Here is a 17,813-nt window from a genome sequence, read left to right on the forward strand (position 1 = left end):
GTGTGCGCAGTAGCCGCACGTGCATCAACAAAGTAGTGCCAAGCGTGCGCCTGTGTCATAAGTAAAGGGCCGGCTGGCTTGACCGTTAAAGGGTGCTGTAACCCCCGAAAGTACACTCCAGTCCAAACCAAAAAAAAATTATTTTCTGTATTTGTGAATTGTGTGCGCAGTAGCCGCACGTGCATCAACAAAGTAGTGCCAAGCGTGCGCCTGTGTCATAAGTAAAGGGCCGGCTGGCTTGACCGTTAAGGGTGCTGTAACCCCCGAAAGTACACTCCAGTCCAAACCAAAAAAAAAATTATTTTCTGTGTTTGTGAATTGTGTGCGCAGTAGCCGCACGTGCATCAACAAAGTAGTGCCAAGCGTGCGCCTGTGTCATAAGTAAAGGGCCGGCTGGCTTGACCGTTAAGGGTGCTGTAACCCCCGAAAGTACACTCCAGTCCAAACCAAAAAAAAAATTATTTTCTGTGTTTGTGAATTGTGTGCGCAGTAGCCGCACGTGCATTAACAAAGTAGTGCCAAGCGTGCGCCTGTGTCATAAGTAAAGGGCCGGCTGGCTTGACCGTTAAGGGTGCTGTAACCCCCGAAAGTACACTCCAGTCCAAACCAAAAAAAAAATTATTTTCTGTGTTTGTGAATTGTGTGCGCAGTAGCCGCACGTGCATCAACAAAGTAGTGCCAAGCGTGCGCCTGTGTCATAAGTAAAGGGCCGGCTGGCTTGACCGTTAAAGGGTGCTGTAACCCCCGAAAGTACACTCCAGTCCAAACCAAAAAAAAAATTATTTTCTGTGTTTGTGAATTGTGTGCGCAGTAGCCGCACGTGCATCAACAAAGTAGTGCCAAACGTGCGCCTGTGTCATAAGTAAAGGGCCGGCTGGCTTGACCGTTAAGGGTGCTGTAACCCCCGAAAGTACACTCCAGTCCAAACCAAAAAAAAAATTATTTTCTGTGTTTGTGAATTGTGTGCGCAGTAGCCGCACGTGCATCAACAAAGTAGTGCCAAGCGTGCACCTGTGTCATAAGTAAAGGGCCGGCTGGCTTGACCGTTAAGGGTGCTGTAACCCCCGAAAGTACACTCCAGTCCAAACCAAAAAAAAATTATTTTCTGTGTTTGTGAATTGTGTGCGCAGTAGCCGCACGTGCATCAACAAAGTAGTGCCAAGCGTGCGCCTGTGTCATAAGTAAAGGGCCGGCTGGCTTGACCGTTAAAGGGTGCTGTAACCCCCAAAGTACACTCCAGTCCAAACCAAAAATTTTTTTATTTTCTGTGTTTGTGAATTGTGTGCGCAGTAGCCGCACGTGCATCAACAAAGTAGTGCCAAGCGTGCGCCTGTGTCATAAGTAAAGGGCCGGCTGGCTTGACCGTTAAAGGGTGCTGTAACCCCCGAAAGTACACTCCAGTCCAAACCAAAAAAAAATTATTTTCTGTGTTTGTGAATTGTGTGCGCAGTAGCCGCACGTGCATCAACAAAGTAGTGCCAAGCGTGCGCCTGTGTCATAAGTAAAGGGCCGGCTGGCTTGACCGTTAAAGGGTGCTGTAACCCCCAAAGTACACTCCAGTCCAAACCCAAAAAAAAATTATTTTCTGTGTTTGTGAATTGTGTGCGCAGTAGCCGCACGTGCATCAACAAAGTAGTGCCAAGCGTGCGCCTGTGTCATAAGTAAAGGGCCGGCTGGCTTGACCGTTAAAGGGTGCTGTAACCCCCGAAAGTACACTCCAGTCCAAACCAAAAAAAAATTATTTTCTGTGTTTGTGAATTGTGTGCGCAGTAGCCGCACGTGCATCAACAAAGTAGTGCCAAGCGTGCGCCTGTGTCATAAGTAAAGGGCCAGCTGGCTTGACCGTTAAAGGGTGCTGTAACCCCCAAAGTACACTCCAGTCCAAACCAAAAAAAAAATTATTTTCTGTGTTTGTGAATTGTGTGCGCAGTAGCCGCACGTGCATCAACAAAGTAGTGCCAAGCGTGCGCCTGTGTCATAAGTAAAGGGCCGGCTGGCTTGACCGTTAAAGGGTGCTGTAACCCCCGAAAGTACACTCCAGTCCAAACCAAAAAAAAATTATTTTCTGTGTTTGTGAATTGTGTGCGCAGTAGCCGCACGTGCATCAACAAAGTAGTGCCAAGCGTGCGCCTGTGTCATAAGTAAAGGGCCGGCTGGCTTGACCGTTAAGGGTGCTGTAACCCCCGAGAGTACACTCCAGTCCAAACCAAAAAAAAAATTATTTTCTGTGTTTGTGAATTGTGTGCGCAGTAGCCGCACGTGCATCAACAAAGTAGTGCCAAGCGTGCGCCTGTGTCATAAGTAAAGGGCCAGCTGGCTTGACCATTAAGGGTGCTGTAACCCCCGAAAGTACACTCCAGTCCAAACCAAAAAAAAAATTATTTTCTGTGTTTGTGAATTGTGTGCGCAGTAGCCGCACGTGCATCAACAAAGTAGTGCCAAGCGTGCGCCTGTGTCATAAGTAAAGGGCCGGCTGGCTTGACCGTTAAAGGGTGCTGTAACCCCCAAAGTACACTCCAGTCCAAACCAAAAAAAAAATTATTTTCTGTGTTTGTGAATTGTGTGCGCAGTAGCCGCACGTGCATCAACAAAGTAGTGCCAAGCGTGCGCCTGTGTCATAAGTAAAGGGCCGGCTGGCTTGACCGTTAAAGGGTGCTGTAACCCCCGAAAGTACACTCCAGTCCAAACCAAAAAAAAATTATTTTCTGTGTTTGTGAATTGTGTGCGCAGTAGCCGCACGTGCATCAACAAAGTAGTGCCAAGCGTGCGCCTGTGTCATAAGTAAAGGGCCGGCTGGCTTGACCGTTAAGGGTGCTGTAACCCCCGAGAGTACACTCCAGTCCAAACCAAAAAAAAAATTATTTTCTGTGTTTGTGAATTGTGTGCGCAGTAGCCGCACGTGCATCAACAAAGTAGTGCCAAGCGTGCGCCTGTGTCATAAGTAAAGGGCCAGCTGGCTTGACCGTTAAGGGTGCTGTAACCCCCGAAAGTACACTCCAGTCCAAACCAAAAAAAAAATTATTTTCTGTGTTTGTGAATTGTGTGCGCAGTAGCCGCACGTGCATCAACAAAGTAGTGCCAAGCGTGCGCCTGTGTCATAAGTAAAGGGCCGGCTGGCTTGACCGTTAAAGGGTGCTGTAACCCCCAAAGTACACTCCAGTCCAAACCAAAAAAAAAATTATTTTCTGTGTTTGTGAATTGTGTGCGCAGTAGCCGCACGTGCATCAACAAAGTAGTGCCAACCGTGCGCCTGTGTCATAAGTAAAGGGCCGGCTGGCTTGACCGTTAAAGGGTGCTGTAACCCCCGAAAGTACACTCCAGTCCAAACCAAAAAAAAATTATTTTCTGTGTTTGTGAATTGTGTGCGCAGTAGCCGCACGTGCATCAACAAAGTAGTGCCAAGCGTGCGCCTGTGTCATAAGTAAAGGGCCGGCTGGCTTGACCGTTAAGGGTGCTGTAACCCCCGAGAGTACACTCCAGACCAAACCAAAAAAAAATTATTTTCTGTGTTTGTGAATTGTGTGCGCAGTAGCCGCACGTGCATCAACAAAGTAGTGCCAAGCGTGCGCCTGTGTCATAAGTAAAGGGCCGGCTGGCTTGACCGTTAAGGGTGCTGTAACCCCCGAAAGTACACTCCAGTCCAAACCTAAAAAAAAATTATTTTCTGTGTTTGTGAATTGTGTGCGCAGTAGCCGCACGTGCATCAACAAAGTAGTGCCAAGCGTGCGCCTGTGTCATAAGTAAAGGGCCGGCTGGCTTGACCGTTAAAGGGTGCTGTAACCCCCAAAGTACACTCCAGTCCAAACCAAAAAAAAAATTATTTTCTGTGTTTGTGAATTGTGTGCGCAGTAGCCGCACGTGCATCAACAAAGTAGTGCCAAGAGTGCGCCTGTGTCATAAGTAAAGGGCCGGCTGGCTTGACCGTTAAAGGGTGCTGTAACCCCCAAAGTACACTCCAGTCCAAACCAAAAAAAAAATTATTTTCTGTGTTTAGCCGCACGTATATATCAAATCGATATAACATAAATGGAGGACCAAACTTTCTCAAATGGAGGACCAAACTTTCTCCGATAAAAATAAAATAGAGAAAGATCAAGAACCACTTCCTCCTAGTGCTGAAGCTGCTGCCACTAGTCATGACATAGACGATAACATGCCATCAACGTCGTCTGCCAAGGCCGATGCCCAATGTCATAGTAGAGGGCACATACAATCCCAAATGGCAAAGTTCAGGAAAATGACCTTGAAAAAGACATTTAAATCAGCTGAAGAGAAACTTAAACTTGCCAATATGCCATTTACGACACGGAGTGGCAAGGAACGGCTAAGGTCGATCCCTAGTATGTTCATGACTAGTGGTTCAGCTTCACATGACGATGGAAGCCCTCCTCCCACTAAAAAAATCAAAAGAGTTAAACTGGCAAAAGCACAGCGAAGAACTGTGCTTTCTAAGAAGATATCACAAATCCCCAAGGAGAGTCCAAGTGTGGTGGTGGTTGCGATGCCTGACCTTCCCAGCACTGGACGGGAAGAGGTGGCTCTTTCCACCATTTGCACGCCCCCTGCATGTGCTGAAAGGAGCACCCACAGTCCACTTGCTGATATGCAAATTGAAGATGTCACTGTTGAAGTACAACAGGATGAGGATACTGGTGTAGCTGGCGCTGAGGAGGAAGTTGGCGAGGAGGATTCTGATGGTGATGTGGTTTGTTTAAATCAGGCTCCGGGGGAGACAGTTGTTGTCCGTGGGATGAAAAAGCCCATCACGGTCATGCCTGGGCAGAAGACCAAACATTCCACCTCTTTGGTCTGGCAATATTTCTATCCAAATCCGGACAACAACTGTCTTGCCATATGTACCATATGTAAAGGTGAAATAAGTAGGGGTAGGGACGTCAACCACCTAGGAACATCCTCCCTTATACGGCACCTGCAGCGCGTTCATAAAAAGTTACTGTCAAGTTCAGAAACTTTGGCTAAGACCGTAAGCAGTCCAGGGACACCTAAATCCCGTTGTCCTGTTGTATCCAAGCGCCTGCAAACCACACCATCAACTCCCTCCTCGTCAATTTCCTCCTTAGTCAGGATCGGAAGTAGTCCTGCAGGCCATGTCACTGGCATGACTGACTCTCCTATCCGGGATTCCTCTGGAGGATCCTGCATTGCTACGCCTACTGCTGCTGCTGCTGCTGTTGCTGCTGCTGGGAGTCGTTCATCATCCCAGAGAGGAAGTAGGAACACCACTACTTTTACTAAACAATTGACCCTCCAACAGTCCTTAGCGAGGAGGATGAAGTACGACAGCAGTCATCCTGAAGCAAAACGTATAACTGAGGCCTTGACTGCTATGTTGGTGTTAGACGTGCGTCCGGTATCCGCCATTAGTGCAGTGGGATTTAGACAATTGATGGAGGTAGTGTGTCCCCGGTTCCAAATCCCGTCTAGATTCCACTTCACTAGGCAGGCGATACTGAGACTGTACAGAAACGTCAGAAAAAGTGTCCTCAGTGTCCTGAAAAATGCCGTTGTACACAATGTCCACTTAACCACGGACATGTGGACAAGTGGAACAGGGCAGACTAAGGACTATATGACTGTGACAGCCCACTGGGTAGATGTATCACCTTACGCAGCAACAGCAGCAGCGTCACCAGTAGCAGCATCTCAGAAACGCCAGCTCGTTACAAGGCAGGCTACGCTGTGTATCACCGGTTTCAGTAAGAGGCACACCGCCGACAACCTCTTAGAGAAACTGAGGGAAATCATCGCCCAGTGGCTTACCCCACTTAGACTCTCCTGGGGATTTGTGATATCTGACAACGCCACCAATATTGTGCGGGCATTACATCTGGGCAAATTCCAGCACGTCCCATGTTTTGCTCACACAATAAACTTGGTGGTGCAGAATTTTCTGAAAAGCGACAGGGGCGTGCAGGAGACGCTTTGGGTGGCCCGAAAAATTTCTGGCCACTTTCGCCATTCAGCGACTGCGTGCCGAAGACTGGAGCGCCAGCAAACACTCTTGAACCTGCCCCGCCATCACCTGAAGCAAGAGGTTGTGACGCGGTGGAACTCAACCCTCTATATGCTTCAGAGGATGGAGGAGCAGCAAAAGGCCATACAAGCCTATACATCCACCTATGACATAGGCAAAGGAGGGGGTATGCACCTGACTCAAGCGCAGTGGAGAATGATTTCCGTGTTGTGCAAGGTTCTCCAGCCCTTCGAACTTGCCACACGTGAAGTCAGTTCAGACACAGCCAGCTTGAGTCAGGTCATTCCCCTCATCAGGCTTTTGCAGAAGCAGCTGGAGAAAGTGAAGGAGGAGCTAAGACGGAGCGATTCCGCTCAGCATGTGGGACTTGTGGATGAAGCCCTTCATTCGCTTTGCCAGGATTCCAGGGTGGTCAATCTGTTGAAATCAGACCACTACATTTTGGCCACCGTGCTTGATCCTAGGTTTAAAGCCTATGTGGTGTCTCTCTTTCCGGCCGACACAAGCCTGCAGAGGTGCAAAGACCTGCTGGTGAACACACTGTCAGCTGAAGCGGAACGTGACACGTCAACGGCTCCTTCTTCATTTTCTCCCGCAACTGGGGCTGCCAGGAAAAAACTTAGGTATCCTAAGCAACCCGCTGGCGGTGATGCAGGGCAGGCAGGACCAAGTTTGGACATCTGGTCCGGACTGAAGGACCTGGCAACAATTTCTGACATGTCTACTGTCACTGCATATGATACTGTCACCATTGACAGAATGGTGGAGGATTACATCGGTGACAGCATCCAAGTAGGCATGTCAGACAGTCCATACCTGTACTGGCAGGAAAAAGAGGCAATTTGGAGGCCCCTGTACAAGCTGGCTCTATTTTACCTGAGTTGCCCCCCCTCCAGTGTGTACTCCGAAAGAGTGTTTAGTGCAGCCGGGAACCTTGTCAGCGAAAGGCGTAGGAGGTTGCTTCCACAGAATGTGGAGAAGATGATGTTCATCAAAATGAATTATCAGCTCTTCCAGGGAGACCAGCCTCCAGAAGGTAAAGAGGGACCTGTGGTGGTGGATTCAAGTGGGGACGAGTTAATACTTTGTGAGGATGAGGATGTACACACTGAAGAGGGTGAGGAATCGGTGGATGAGGAGGATGAGGATGACATCTTGCCTCCGTAGAGCCAGTTTGTGCAGGGACACATTAATTGCCAGCTTGTTTTGTGGGGGCCCAAACGAACCAATCATTTCAGCCACAGTTGTGTGGCAGACCCTGGTGCTGAAATGATTGATTTGTTAAAGTGTGCATGTCCTGTTTATACAACATAAGGGTGGGTGGGAGGGCCCAAGGACAATTCCATCTTGCACTTCTTTTTTTTCTTTGCATTATGTACAGTTTGGGGCCTAGTTTTTCTAACTGCCATCCTGTCTGCCACTGCAGTGTCACTCCTAGATGGGTCACGTGTTTGTGCCGCCCACTCGTGTCGCTTAGCATAGTCATCCAGCTACCTCGGTGCAACCTTTTGGACATGAAAACACTATTGTGAGGTGTGAGGTGTTCAGAATAGACTGGAAATGAGTGGAAATTAAGGTTATTGAGGTTAATAATAGCATAGGAGCAGAGAAACCAACAAATTCTGTGATTTTAGCTGTTTTTATGCTTTTTAAAAAAAAAATACAGATCCAAAACACAAAACCCAGAACCCAAAACACGGAAGGGTGGTTTTGGCAAAACCAATCCAGATCCAAAACACGAAGAAAGATCCAGATCCAAAACCAAAACACAAAACACGAAAAGTGGCCGGTGCACACCCCTAATATATATATATATATATATATATATATACACACATATATATACACACACACACACAGTGTGTGTGTGTGTGTATGTATATATATATATATACATACATATATACATATACATACTATACATATGTGTTTATACAGTATATATATATATATATGTATATATGTATATATATATATATATATATACACACACAACCACACATTCAAAGTAATGCTACCTGGAGCCTTAATTTATTCAATTTTAATTGATAACTAAAAAAAGTCACTACTCTCTGTCTTACTGTATCTGCTCTCTTGAGATGATGATCCCTTTTGCTGGCAGACAGTGACACAGAAGAACTGCACAGCGCGTTCTTCTTTCTCCTCCTCGGGTGATCCTCCATGTGCAGCTGTGGCCGTGATGCCCCCTCCTTCCCTGCAGCCTGCACGCCGGCCGGCCAGTCCCTGAAAGCCTGCTGCCTGCACAGCCCTTTTCATTGAACACGGCTACCGGCATCCCAGCAGCAGTGCTCTGCGTCGCCGCGCCGTCTGTATGACGGCTATCAGTACAGCTGCCGCTACTGGTGTACACTCTGCTACAGGCTGCGCTTCAGATGGGATCGGTAAAAAAGATCAGATCTGTGGCAGGGGGCCCTCTCAGAGAGGGGGGCCCGGGGGTACTTGCCCCCAGAGCCCCCCCCTTAATCCGGCCCTGGTTGTATATACTATTAACCCCAATGCCCTGCCTGAGATACATAGCAGTGCCCATCTGCCAGGGCACCTAGTGATGTCATAGTGTCAGCTGATATGCCACTATTGGAGGTGTGATGGGTATAATAAGGCAGCTGGATGCTTCCTGTGTCATATCTGATATTGCTGGACTAGTGACAGTACAGATATTTTTTCTTCTCATTTCTGAGTTGCTAAAAATGATTTTACGATGAAGAAGACAGGAAATAACCATCCTAAAGACCATCAAATGACTGTAAGTATCTCTTATAGAGCCGCCATGGACTCACTGTATTACTGATGGCTAATGATAATCGGTCACTGTTATATGATTTCATATAAGTTCAGGGTAAAGTTAGATACATTAGTTTAAAATACTCCTATTTCTCTGTATTTATACTATTTACTATGGAGTATTTGTGTTTTGCTTAGAAGCTTTCCAGACTTTCTAATAATTATGTTAAGGTTCTGAAAATATTTAAAATAATATATTGTTAAATGCTGTTACTGTTAAATGCTGTTATACAAGGGGAAGTGCATCTACAGTAAATCACTGTTTGGTTTGCTTTTATATTAATGGTTTTTGTTTTTGCCTCTATAGTGTGGCTTCAATTAGAAGTCAAATTTCAGTGGTAAAAAAACCCGGCTAATTCAATGTCCTGTACAGGCGATATGGGACATTAAAGGGCGATAAGCCCGTTAAGTTAATACACATTAACGTTTTATCACCTGTAATTGGATCCCCCCTATGACTTTATTCCTGCAGCCAGTTATCCTTCCTGCTGATTTCCGATGCTGCCAGATTCCTGAGTTACTAACTCATCTCACTGATTGGGGTTTTACAACTGGCTCTAACTGTAAAATAGTCCTTTGTTTATTACACATAACCAAGTCAGACCAAGACAATTATACTTTCTCTCGGCACAGAATAGGCTAGGTTTGTGAGATTACCTTGGCATTAAAAATCCTTCATTGTTCTTATGTCTGTTGCATTATTTCACAGGTCGCTCTATGCATCCGTCCATTTAATAGGACAGAGGCTAAGAGCAGCACCCGATGCATTATACACCAGCTCGTGCAGCAGGTAAGAAAATGCTAATAGCATTATTTTAGTTTAAATAATTGAATTAGTTTAATATTTAACACAGTTCATTTAAAAATTGTTTTCTTACCAATACACTATTTTTAGATTTATTTGTTGTTTAATGGACATAATTTTACGTTATAGCACATTTACTTTGATTGTTCACATTATATATATTTGTGTTTATTAATAAATAAATATGATATAAACTAAATATTTGCTTTGTGTATCAGAGGTGGATCACTATCCAAGGTCCCCATATACCCATAAGCAACTTAGAGTAATGACCTGCTGCTCAGATAGTGCCAGGTTTTGTCTCTCTGTGCACAAGAAATGGGAAAATCAAGGACCATTGTTGTCTTATGCAAATGTTGGGCCTGTTGCAAAACACAATTTCAGGCTCCTAAACTGCTCCTCCCTCTTAGTAACCAGTAAATTATATTTGTCAGACAGGGGTGTGACCTCATAGACCAGTAGGAATTGGTGAGCTCTCTGCTTGTGGTTTCCTATTGGTCTGCATGATCACACACCCCTAGGCTGCACATGCAGCACCACACCAGCTATTGCTATATCCTATGAAGATAGTAACAGGAGAAGATGCATCTACTGTATGTTTATACTGCAGAGAGGCCGGACAACATCTTCCATCTGCCCAATCCAGGGCTCTCAGTTCAGTAGGGAAAAAATATGTCATGCACATATTTTATGGACAGTAACATATGGCATTTCCCTCCAATAAGGAGGGTATGCTGAGACTTGTAGTTCCACAATAGGTAGCAAAACACTTGAGGCACCATCCAATAAGTTATTATAATATGTCTCATTTACAATTGGACTTACCCCCAGGCTTATGAGGTAGACCATTCTGTGTCTTAAGGGGGAGGAAATCGGGAAGCCGACTGCCTAAATATCAGCAGCCGGCTTCCCGACTGTCATTTCCCGGCAAGGGTGAAATGCCGGGCGTCTAGATGTAGACGCCCGCATTTCCCCGATGCCGGGAGACCGGCGCCCGGCATCCCGTTCGCAGGGATGCCGGGCGCTGTGAGCGGACAGCCGCGGGGGGGAGGGTTAGGTTTAGGGCTCCCGGGGGGGACTTAGGGTTAGGCACCCCCCTGGGGGACTTAGGTTCAGGCAGCGGGGAAGGGGGTGGTTAGGGTTAGGCACTTAGAGGGGGGATTAGGGTTAGGCACTTGGGGGGTAAGTTAGGGTTAGGCACCCCTAAGGAGGGTTAGGGTTAGGGGGGTTAGGTTAGGTTAGTAAATACTTACCTATCCACGATCGGGATTTCCAGCGCTGTCGGGTTTCCGCTGCGTCGCACTCTGCTCCTGTCGGGCTGCCGCTGACGGGAATCGAATCATACCAATTCCTCTTAAGGGCCTAAAAACCAGCGACTAGTAGAGCTTTTATAGATATCAGCAAAATGTTTATGATAACTGTGCTAAATGCTGACAAATATCACTTTATACTCTCGGGTTAACGTTCCTATGTGTGACTTTGCCGTCATCCATTAATACAAACTGGACTTAAGATGTTCTGCTCCAGCCACAGCGGTGTTTGTACAGTAGAACCTGGTGACATCTACTGAACATGTGTCTTCTCTTTCCTTACAGACAGTACTACTGCAGGACCCTGGCGAGGATCCTGATGATGTCCTGCGTTGCTTAAGGACCAGAGAGAGGACATTTACCTTTAATGAGGTGTTTGATCAAGCAGCTACCCAGGTGATTTCAATCCTGAGATCAGTGGCATCACAAGGGGGGTGCGGTCTGCACCCGGGTGTCACCCACTGAGGGGTGACACCAAGGTGCAGACTACCCCTCACTGACAGGTGCCCGGTGCTGCACTGTAGCATTAAGTGCAGCACTCGGCTCCTAACACTGAGGGAGAAGGCCAGCACTGCACACAGGTGCCTCCTGCACCCCCCAAGTAATAGGCATGGGTTTGGGCCGCTAGGCAATGCCCCCTGTCCATGTGAACATGCCCCCTGCCAATGAGGCCATGCTTCTGTCTGCATGACAATGCCCCCATTTTGGCGGCACGCGCACAGCATCCCTCCCCGCCCTGGGTGACATCGTGGGGAGGGACGCCACTGCCTGAGATATTTACAATGAATAATACAAGTTAATAGTGTATATAATACAGTACTCAGGGACATCTTATGAGAGGAGGGTTCCTGTGTGCAGTCTCTGAAAGGGTCCCCCCCAAACCATTGTATGCGAGGTGTAGTCTCTTGTACTATGCCAGAGCCTATTGCGCATGCATATATCTCCAGACAAATGGTGCCACAAGGTGGCTGCATGGTAAGTACATTTAATGGGTGTATGGAGTGCGGTGTGGGCCCCCCTGGACTCAGGTGCCCACGTGCACCACACGGTATGCAGTCAGGAAGCCGGCAGACCTAATTCCGACAGCCGGCTTCCCTACTGCTTTATCCCGGTGAGGGTTAAATGAAAGGCGTTTAAATCTAGTCGCCTGTCATTTTACTGATGCCCGGAGACCGACAACCAGCATCCTGATCGAAGGGATGCCGGGAGCCGGGCATGGACAGCCGTGGGGGGGAGGGTTAGGTTTAGGGCTCCTGGGTGGGACTTAGGGTTAGGCACCCCCCCGGGAGGCTAGGGTTAGGCTAGGGGGAGGGAGGGTTAGGCACCCTCAGGGGGTACTTAGGGTTAGGCACCCCCTCGGGGGACTTAGGTTTAGGCAGCGGGGAAGGGGGGGTTAGGTTTAGGCATTTAGAGGGGGATTAGGGTTAGGCACTGGGGGAAGGTTAGGATTAGGCACCCCTAAGGGAGGGTTAGGGTTAGGGGAGGGAACTAGGTTAGTCTATACTTACCTTAGGGATGATCGGGATATTCACCTATGTCGGGCAGCCGCTGTCAGGATTCCAACCGCCGGACTTGTGTCCAGCGGTAAATCATACCAGTTCCCACCACACACCCCACACCCATTATACATATGGTAGCGCTGTTCATGCTGCATCTTGTAAGGGAGTAAAATAGTGCATGAGAACAATTTATCATCATATGTGAATGTAGCATCAGACATTAATGCCTGTACAGCTATAATTTCTCCTTATTCAGCATGTTTTAAAAAATGTTTGCATGATTGCTTATGTAGCATCAATAAATGTGTCTCATTTCAGGAGCACGTTTATCAGTCCACAATGAAGAACCTAGTGGATTGTATCATTTCAGGGTACAATGCTGCCATATTTGCGTATGGCCCAACAGGTAATCTTAATGTTATTAAATCATAAGTGTAATTGTTTATATTGTATTTGTAAAAGTAGTGAGCTGGTGAAATGAGTGGTGGTAAAAACATGTGGACCATCTGTATTGTTAGTAATTGTGAGCTAGTAGTTTCCTTACGGGCTGTGCAATTATCCATGTGGTTCCAGAAAGTGAGGCGTTAGGTGCATGGCAGCTTGTGAATACCACTGCTTCTAATCTCTCACTGACCAGGGAATAGGTGCACTCATCACCAAACATGATAGGCAGCATTTTATGGACAGAACAAATATACAATAGTGCACAGTCTATCCATTCACTAACAAGCGGTGACATCCCTGAGAGAGTGAACTGATGAGCAACATCCTGATGAATATAGGTTTAGTCACATGATGTCTGTCACTGTTCATTACTGAAACGACACATTGTATAATTGCATATCTGCCATTCTTTCTTGTAACGTCAGTGAGTGTATGCTTAATACCTTTATATTTATTACAGGCACCGGGAAGTCGTTTACCATGATGGGCAATGGTCATGAGCCCGGAGTAATATTACACACTATGAAAGATCTATATAAGACCATCGAGGAGCAGAGAGGGCCAAATAAATTCTCTGTTTCATTGTCCTATGCTGAGGTAAATATGTGAGGAATATGTGCTTGGTTTATATTCTGTGTGTCTTATTTGGAGTTGGATGGAACTCTGGGGGTTTCTACATAAGATATGCATTTACATACTGCACATGCACAGGCAGCGGCAAACATGCGTAGGCCAAGTATATTGCAGCACATTTAGGCATGATGCATAGGTAGATTTCTTGATGTGCATCTATTGCCGGTGCTGTAGGGCCGGATGCAACTACACAGAGTGATGATGTAAATGACCCCTCTACATGTGCAATCAGGGGCATAACTAGCATTCACCAGGCCCCCTAGCAAAGTTTTAGGGGGACCCCTTCTCTGCTTTTTTGAGAATTAATGGGGACTGGAGCAGAACTGAAAGCTCAGATGGGTCCCTGCCATGTATGTACTGACCCCGAAAAACCTTGATATACAAGAACAACAAGTAACCCAAGTCATTTCTAGAGAGTAAATGTGGATTACACACTTGTCGTGCTTGTATTTGCAGAGAGTGATTATTCCTTCATTGGATTTTCAGGTCTACAGTGAAACCATTCAGGATCTGCTAAGACCGTCCTCTGGATGTTTGACCCTCAGAGAGGATTCCTACGGCAACACCAAGATAGAAGGGATCGCTGAGTTCTTCCCCAGCAGCCCTGAAGAGGTGACTATCATTAGTCTGTGCTACCCTTATGCAGCGTGCATGCTCCACCACTAGTCATCCCTGTCTATATTATTATTATTATTACCTTTTATTTATAAGGCACTCTAAGGGTTCTGCAGCACTGAACAAGGGGGGTACAAATAACAATGTTATATAAGTACAGACTAATACAACCTGCTGTCTGCAAAGAACCTATTAATGTGTGAATTAATAAGAGGGCCCATGATTATGTGATCGCTGGTTTAGTGACCCCATTGTAGCTATAACACATGGGTGTAACTTTATGAGTTGTTTTGTGTAACCACAAGACTGTTGGTGCATCTATATTACTCTCTCTTTTTCAGGCCATAGTTTTACTGAGGAAAGGGAACAAGCACCGCTCTAAGGCAGCCACAGCTGCCAATAAGAACTCATCCCGCTCCCATGCTGTGTTCCAAGTCACCATAAAGCAGACAAGCAGTGATGGAGTGTGCACCGGCAAGCTTTACATGGTAGACCTGGCAGGATCAGAGCGAGCATGCCAGGTATCACTTGTGTTTTACATATCATTATAATTTCTTTGTATTTCCCCTTGCAATGCCAAAGAGGCAGGGGCATTTTAAGAGAGGAGGGGACCTGTGTACAGCCTCCATTTGGGCCCCCTCCTCTCTACTGCGCATGCGCGGGTCTCCGGGAATTTGGCACCCGTGCCTTATTCCCAGGGACATCTTTTCTGCACATTCACGAGTCACCGGGAAAATGGTCACCGCCATTTTCCCAGTGATTTTTGCAGTAATCTAAAGACTGCGGAAAGGTAAGCATTGACTAAATATTGGTGCAGGGTATGTAGTGTGGGCTCCCCTGGACTCAGGGGCCCGTGTGCACCACACACCTTGCACCCATTAAAAATACAGCCCTGCAAATAAGTGAATATCGTTAGTTTGCTGTCCTGTTGCAGTGTTCATGCTTTACCACTAGTCGTCACTGTCTACTCTACAGAGAGAATATTTGTCATTCACATCAGTCCCTGCCTCTGCAAACTAGAGAACAATCTCCAGTTCTGCTCTGTATGACAAGGAGCTGTGATGTGCCAACACCATACATATTAGGCTAGGCAGCTAGGGACACCTTCACTCCTCCTAACTCCTCCCCTTTATCTTTATATTCTTCTGTTCCTCCACAGATGCAGCCACCTTGCTTGGTAAAATTAAACCATGACTGAAATCTAGGTGTACTCTCACACAAAGACATAACAGGGCATAATTGCACCTTGTCCCAGCCCGTGTCCCCTAAGCGCACAATGTCGTGATGTTGCGCACATTACGTCATCACTTCACGCAGACTGGCCATGATCAACAGCTCCAGTAATCTCAACAGGCTGCATATACTGTGCAGGGTGCCGGTGTGGGTTCTGCAGCAGCAATCCTGGCTGCAGGGTTCCAGGAACCCTGCCAGCCAGAATCATTGGTCATGGGACGGTGCTAGTGGCCCATAGCTACTTACGGCCCTGCTCGCACAAAGTGAGGTACACGGCGAGGCCAAAGCTGCTCTTGCATTGTGCAACGTAACTGATATTCATTATGTGTATACTTATCAGAGAGCTAAGTTGTCCTAGGGTAGTTCTAGAAGCTCTTTTGTTTGATTAAAGCTCTTGTGAACATTGTAGTTTGTTTTTGCATCTTTTTTGTAGTGAAATCAGTTTTTTTTAGTGGGTTATACCAGTGCCATTCATGTGTATAACTCTATTTTCTTGTGTTTGTAATCCTCCCTAAGCGTTATCTTTCTCCCTTTAGAGCAGTGATTCCCAATCTGTTACAGGCCACTGCCCCATTGGTTACATACATTTATTTCAGTGCCCCCCACCCATTGAGATCTTTCTCATAACAAATTATATAAAATTTTGATTAAAGTTATATTTTAATTAATTACAAACCAATATCAATTCAGTGATGATAATGTAATCATTTATTTTTTTAGCAGCTTGGGGTAAATTACATGCAGTAAGAAAAATATTTCGGCCAATATCACTAACAAAAAAGAAAAGGTGAATGGGGTTCACTGTCTTGGGACACAATTGAAGTAAATTATGTAAATAGTTTTATCATAGTTTATGTCTTTGTACTACATCCACACCGTGACTGAAGCCAGATGTGTTCTCATAATCTTTTCTGTTTCTATGTCAGACTAAAAACACTGGCCAAACCCTGAAAGAAAGTGGCTATATAAACCGCTCCCTTCTGGCCCTATGGAATTGAATCACGGCACTACGCAAGAGACCAGGCAGCCATATCAATTATCGGGACAGCAAATTGACCTGGCTGCTATAGGTATGTTATTACTAATAGATTTCCTATACACATATGATGTCAGGGACAGTGATAAGAGAGAAGGGCCCCCTGTGCAGTCTCCATGCAAGCCTACCCCTTCTCTTGCAGGCACATGTGCTAATTAGGCTCTGGCACTGCACCCAGGACTTTGGGAAAATGGCACCCATGTTCATTTTCCCAGTGACTACATTGGTGATTACAGCAGCATTGACAGTGTGTTACATATAGGTTATTGGTGCAGTGTGTGTTGTGTGAGACCACTGGACATGTGCACCACATACCCTGCAACCATTATAGACATGGTATGTAGTTAAAATGCCGGCGGATGGGATACTGACACCGGAATTCTGAATGTCCGGACAGAGATAAGTAGCGCACTCTCCTGCACTGTCCCTGGTGATGGGGGGTTAGGTTTAGGCACCAAGGTGGGGATGAGATTTGGGTTAAGCACCCCCTCGGCAGGTTAGGGTTAGGCTGCTGGGACAAGGGGTTAGGGATAGGCACCACTAGGTGGAGGTTAGGGTTAGGCACCCCCTGGGAGGGTTAGGTTTAGGGTGCAGGAAGGGGAGGTTAGGGTTAGGCAACACCGGGGGGAGGTTAGGGTTAGACACCCCCTGGGAGGGTTAGGTTTAGGGTACAGGAAGGGGAGGTTAGGGTTAGACAACACTAGGGGGAGGTTAGGGTTAGGCACCCCCTGGGAGGGTTAGGTTTAGGGTACAGGAAGGGGAGGTTAGGGTTAGGCAACACTGGGGGGTGGTTAGGGTTAGGCACTAGGGGGGAGGTTAGGGTTAGGCACCACTAAGGGAGGGTTAGAGTTAGGGGGGGAGAGGGTTAGGGATAGCATACTTACCACTTACCACCCTATTCGGATCTTGACTGTGCGGGGTTCCAGCGTCGGAATTTGAGCCACCGGTATTTTATACCCATCCCATAGATACACCCATGACTGATGAATAAGTAGCATTAGTCACTTAGATATTTTTTGGGATACAAGCATTTAGGAATATGAATGGGTTGTTTTCAAACAGGGCAATTAAGAGCTTTATGCCATACATGCCGACATACAGCTCCCTCCTTCCGGATGGCGTGGCCGGGCTATGATGCCATTTTGGGGGTGTGACCGCATGTTTGCATCATCGTGGCCCTGCCCCCTCTTCACAGTGCCGCAAATAAAGGCATTGTGCAGCAGGAGACGGAGCCACGATGTCGCCATTCAGCATGAATCACGTCATCGGGCCCCCCCCGCTGCAGGGGATTCTAGTAGTACTCCAGGGGCCAGGCAGCAGCCAAGAGGTTTGCCTGCCTTTCTGGGGGGTCGGGAGCGGCACCCGATATTTGGGAGGTTCCTGACCAAATCGAGAGGGTAGGCAAGCCTACTTTATGCCCTGGTACTAAAGGGGTGTATGG

At 46.8% G+C, this 17,813-nt stretch overlaps 1 protein-coding gene across 1 annotated transcript in view; it reads left to right on the plus strand.

The window, feature by feature from the left end:
• The window catches only part of LOC148507801 (kinesin-like protein KIF19), a 57,283-nt gene extending 40,949 nt beyond the window's left edge, over nt 1-16,334 (plus strand). The window contains exons 2-7 of the mRNA XM_088445514.1: nt 11,198-11,308; nt 12,730-12,817; nt 13,316-13,452; nt 13,975-14,100; nt 14,445-14,624; nt 16,263-16,334. Of these exons, the coding sequence (XP_088301640.1) occupies nt 11,198-11,308; nt 12,730-12,817; nt 13,316-13,452; nt 13,975-14,100; nt 14,445-14,624; nt 16,263-16,334 (714 nt within the window). The remainder of the gene's footprint in view (nt 1-11,197; nt 11,309-12,729; nt 12,818-13,315; nt 13,453-13,974; nt 14,101-14,444; nt 14,625-16,262) is intronic.
• Nucleotides 16,335-17,813: the final 1,479 nt, after the last annotated feature.

The sequence above is a fragment of the Taudactylus pleione genome, unplaced genomic scaffold (genome assembly GCF_031769625.1).
Source record: "Taudactylus pleione unplaced genomic scaffold, aTauple2 ptg000381l, whole genome shotgun sequence".
Lineage (NCBI taxonomy): Eukaryota > Metazoa > Chordata > Amphibia > Anura > Myobatrachidae > Taudactylus > Taudactylus pleione.